This window comes from Bison bison, unplaced genomic scaffold (genome assembly GCF_000754665.1).
Source record: "Bison bison bison isolate TAMUID 2011002044 unplaced genomic scaffold, Bison_UMD1.0 scf7180017864050, whole genome shotgun sequence".
Taxonomy (NCBI): Eukaryota; Metazoa; Chordata; class Mammalia; order Artiodactyla; family Bovidae; genus Bison; species Bison bison.
In genome coordinates, this window is record NW_011494622.1 from 2,583,231 (window position 1) to 2,588,331 (window position 5,101).

Below are 5,101 nucleotides of genomic sequence, written 5' to 3' on the forward strand. Positions count from 1 at the left end.
TTCCTGGTTGCAGTCACCATCTGCAGTGATTTTGGAGCCCCAAAAAATAAATTCTGACACTGTTTCCACTGTTTCCCCATCTATTTGCCATGAAGTGATGGGACCAGATGCCATGATCTTCGTTTTCTGAATGTTGAGCTTTAAGCCAACTTTTTCACTCTCCTCTTTCACTTTCATCAAGAGGCTTTTTAGTTCCTCTTTACTTTCTGCCATAAGGGTGGTGTCATCTGCATATCTGAGGTGGGGCAGTATTATTTCCCATAATACAGATGAGGAGATGGAGACTCACTCTCACGACACCTGACAAAGTTAGGAAGTCACTTTGTTATCCTGACCTCTACTACATAGCTCTTTCTCAGCATAGTATAATATCTGATGTATCATTTATTCTGTGTAACCCATCTATAACATAATTCCATTCTTTCATGAAGCTATACTTAAAAACATGGAGTCATTTGCCTCGTTCCTCTACTTCTTTTTAGGCACAATCTTAATATTTTTCTTTTCAAGACGTTTCTTTTTTCTCTTTTCATTACGAGGCCAACCTAATTTAGGCCCTCATAACTGTAGCTTATTATATCATCCTATAAGCATTTTCTTGAAATGTTCCTTGAAGACCTCTGTAGCCATTCTGATCATACGCACTGATGCTAGGAACACCAAAGCTAATTAGTGTGCTTACGGGCACGCTAAGTCCCTTCAGTCGTGTCCGACTCTCTGTGAGCCCATGGACCGTAGCCCGCCAGGCTCCTCTGTCCATGGGATTCTTCAGGCAAGAACACTGCAGTGGGTTGCTGTACCCTGCTCCAGGGGATCTTCCTGACCCAGGGATCAAACCCAGGTCTCTTTTATGTCTCCCGCATTGGCAGGCGGGTTCTTTACCACTAGCACCACCTACCTGAATGGTAAATCTTCCATGAATTTTAAAATGTCCGTTTCTTTTTCTCACCCAATTACAACCATATTTGTATTGTAACCCTGCCATTGCTTCAAAGGCTGATTCACTTTAACTGATATTTGAACACCCATAGTTTTTCATGAGCAGCACACCAATGGGCCAAGTAAGATTTCTGTAGTTTCTAGTGTGGGAATCTTCAAGAAGACTGCGAGGAAGCAGCTCTGTTTCATGAATTTAGGTGTGATTTCTGTCCTTCATTTCAAGAGTAAGAAATTATTAGTTGTTAAATGGTATGATATGGATTATTAGGGATCACTGGAAACATGCAGTGATTACTAATATTATATACTATGGGAAGAGTTATTTTAATTGCATACCCTGTAAAGAGGTTTGATAATATATATTCACAGTATTAACATGTCGTGTATTCATTCCATGTAACCAGAATTATAATGTTTGACTGTGTTATTTGGCTTAGCAATCACTGCTGGAGTTCACATTGTAGATGAAAGATAGTCCCTGCGTTTCCTATTCTCTTTTAATACATGCATTTATATTAATAGCATGATTTAATACATCACTTCAAAATTATATTGCACTTTGAACTGCATTTAGTCAAAAATTGACATCTTATGTGCGCAGAACCATAATAAGTTTAGCATTAAATTAAGGAGTCATCTGTCTGTTGGCTAAAATGTAGTGTTTGTGAATTCTGGCATGTCCAAAGCTAGGTAATGAGATTGAGATGTGGGTCTCAGATGTTGCATTCATTTGTGCATTTTAACTTATGGCTTATTAGCTTGAGGGACTTTTTTGCCCGGCTACAGCCTACTGTTGTATTTATATTTTGAAGCTGCTGGATCCGCTAGGATTCTGGTTCGAAACAAAATATTCGTACCACTGACATAGTGACATGAGTCACTGTGGTCACCTATGACTTACTCCAAAATGTACTTCTACTGCACACTGTGAAATTGGAAAATCTGTTCTGTGTGTGTTCTAATGGATGTAACGGTCATTAAGTATATGAGTCTTCTGACGTTGTAATCAGCTGTGATTCAGTCTGTTAAATATCCATGAAACAACATCTGCTTCACAGAGTGACCTTCTGCTAAAGAATACTTAGCGTCTATTAGTAGATCACAGTGCAGATCTGCCTTATTTGAAATGCACTAAACTAGAGTAGTCGACTACTGTTTAGCAACAAGCTTGTAATAATTTATTGCAGTTAAATAAAGCTTAAAAAAACTCCATTAAATAATTATAGGGATTATATGCATTTCCAAAACCTTTGTGTTCTACTGAAATTACCCATTTCATTTCAGGGTGGGTTTGTTAAAAAAAAAAAAAGCTGAAATGTAAAGGCACATTAGGGGAGCTGTCAGATGCTGTTTTCTGTAGGTGTTAATAAAACCAGATGAAAAAAAAATCTGAAACAAATTAAAACCAAAAGCAATTTTACCATCTGTTGTAGATTAATTAGAACTTTGCGTATCAAGGGTAAACTTGCTCTTAGAGAATGTCACTGAACACCCGCCTAATAGAATAATATGCAAATATATTAGGTAATGGATTTCTATGCCGTTTTTAATGCTAATGGATCTGTGGTGGATCCCCAAGAAATTGGTAGTGTGTATAAATGTGTATGTACACATACACATATATATAATGAGTTTCCTTTTCTTTTTTTCAGAGCAACCTGCAAACAACCAAGGCCAGTCCACCCTACAGCCTTTGCCACCTTCCCATAAGCAGCACTCTGCACAGCATCATCCATCCATCACTTCTCTCAATAGGAACTCCCTGACCAATAGAAGGAACCAGAGCCCGGCCCCGCCGGCTGCTTTGCCCGCCGAGCTGCAAACCACACCCGAGTCCGTCCAGCTGCAGGACAGCTGGGTCCTTGGCAGTAATGTACCACTGGAAAGCAGGTGAGTCCCGAAGGGGAGGCTTGTGGAGGATTTGACTGTTAGGACCACACAGTGTACCTGCGTGGAGAACGCATGTTTGACAGCAGTCAACAAACTGTATTTTTTTAGCATCTGAAATGGAAAGATAAGCTGGTCCAACCCTTTCCTCAGTAAGAGAGATTTACTTTTTTTAAAAATTGGGGTACAGTTGCTTTACAGTACTGTGTTAGCTTCTGCTGAGTGAAGTCCCTCAGGCATACGTGTGTGTATGTATGTATCCCCTCCCTGGTGAGCCTTCCTGCTGCCCACCCCCACCCAGCCCGCCAGGCCACCGCAGAGCCCCAAGCCGAGCTCCCTGTGCTTGGGGAGCAGGCTCCCACTTGCTGTCTGGTTTACACACGGTAGTGTATATATGTCAGTCCTGATGCCCCAGTTCATCCCTCCCTCGTCTTCCCCCGTTAAGTCCATGTCCATTCTCTGTGTCCGCCTCTCTGTACCTGCCCTGCAGGTAGGATCATCTGTACCATTTTTCTAGATTCTGCATATATGAGTTAATATACGATATCCGCTTTTCTCTTTCAGACTTCACTCTGTATGACAGACTCTAGGTCCATCTACATCACTACAAATACCCAATTGCATTCCTTTCTATGGCTGAGTAATATTCCATTGTATGTATGTACCGCATCTTCTTTATCCATTCATTTGTTGATGGACATTTAGGTCGCTGAACAGCACTGCAGTGAACACCAGCGTGCATCATGACTGAGTTATGGTCTTCTCAGGGTATATGCCCAGTAGTGGGATTGCTGGATCATATGGTAGTTCTGTATTTAGTTTGTTAAGGAGCCTCCATACTGGTTTTCCATAGTGGCTACACCAGTTTACCAGCAGTGTAGGAGGGTTTCCTTTTCTCCACACTGTTCGTCTTCTCTAGAAACAGGGCCACATTATTGGTGCCCTTTTGGTTGGTGGGGCAGTGCACTTAGCCATCCTTTTCACACTTTGCAGTCTATGAGAGATAAGTAAAAAGGGCTTCAGTGAAACTTCTCCTTGCTACCATTATTTTTCTTATCTTCAGATTCTCAGGCATATGGGAAAAAAGGGATCGAGATATAAGGGTGATTATTCTCAGTCCCAGGATGCAGTGATTATATTGTGCATCTGCTGGGATCTAGATGCCCCTGATTCTCACAGGCTCCATTTTGTCTATTGCATCTTAACATCATAGTGGACTCTCACAGATGATAATTCAGCATAAGTCAGATGACCATTTGCTATGGATATTTTAGTTTTTTGCAATGTGAGGGAGGCTTCAAGTTCCTTCCAGCATTATTCCCATTCATGCCTGCTGCTGCTGCTGCTAAGTCGCTTCAGTCGTGTCCGACTCTGTGCGACCCCATAGACAGAAGCCCACCAGGCTCCCCCGTCCCTGGGATTCTCCAGGCAAGAACACGAGTGGGTTGCCATTTCCTTCTCCAATGCATGAAAGTGAAAAGTGAAAGTGAAGTCGCTCAGTCGTGTCCGACTCTTAGCGACCCCATGGACTGCAGCCTCCCAGGCTCCTCCATCCATGGGATTTTCCAGGCAAGAGTACTGGAGTGGGGTGCCATTGCCTTCTCCAATTCATGCCTAGACCATGCTATTAGGAAAAGCTTCCTTATGATGAACTGAACTTCTGTTCCTGAAACTCCCTTCCTCTGGTAGTCATTGTGCAGTTGGGAGTGTGTAATTCCACAAAGCCATTTTGCCCCATCTCTACACCACGGCCCAGGGGCCCCTCTCAGTCTCCCCTTCCAGAAGCTTCGCCAGCTTGGTGCTTTTTCTCTAGCACATGCTGATGTTTCCCTGAGGTTCTTAACAATTACGAGTTCTAGCACAGCTTGGCCCGCAGTTAGCAACCTGCTCACACAAGAATATAGACCAGCCAGAGCTATTTTGAGCTAATCCATTTCATTTTTAAATATCTCCAAATACAGAAAACTTTATCTTCTTCCTTTGGTCAGGACCTCAACAGCCAGCATCTCCTTAGAGCTATGTATCACACAAGCAAATGCTGTGGTGTCTTACCTCATGGGTCTCCTCCTGGTGGCTTTGCAGCACAGTTCCCCTAAAATTCCTGCTAGTGTTTATTTCTTCCCTGCCTTCCCTGAAGCTTCTCGTAGCTTCAGAGAAAAAGATTCATCTCCACATAAAGCCAGAAACCGGAGGTTGCTGAACCTCCTGGGAGAATGTTCCCTCAAGTGCCCTGCCCTGTGGAGCCCCTGGCTAAAGGCAGCTTTAAAAAACAAAC

The 5,101-nt window shown here is 42.7% G+C and overlaps 1 protein-coding gene across 1 annotated transcript in view; it reads left to right on the top strand.

Moving 5' to 3' along the window:
- Positions 1-5,101, top strand: part of TENM3 (teneurin transmembrane protein 3) — a 588,433-nt gene that overhangs the window by 397,024 nt on the left and 186,308 nt on the right. The window contains exon 4 of the mRNA XM_010835814.1: positions 2,592-2,829. Within this exon, the coding sequence (XP_010834116.1) occupies positions 2,592-2,829 (238 nt within the window). The remainder of the gene's footprint in view (positions 1-2,591; positions 2,830-5,101) is intronic.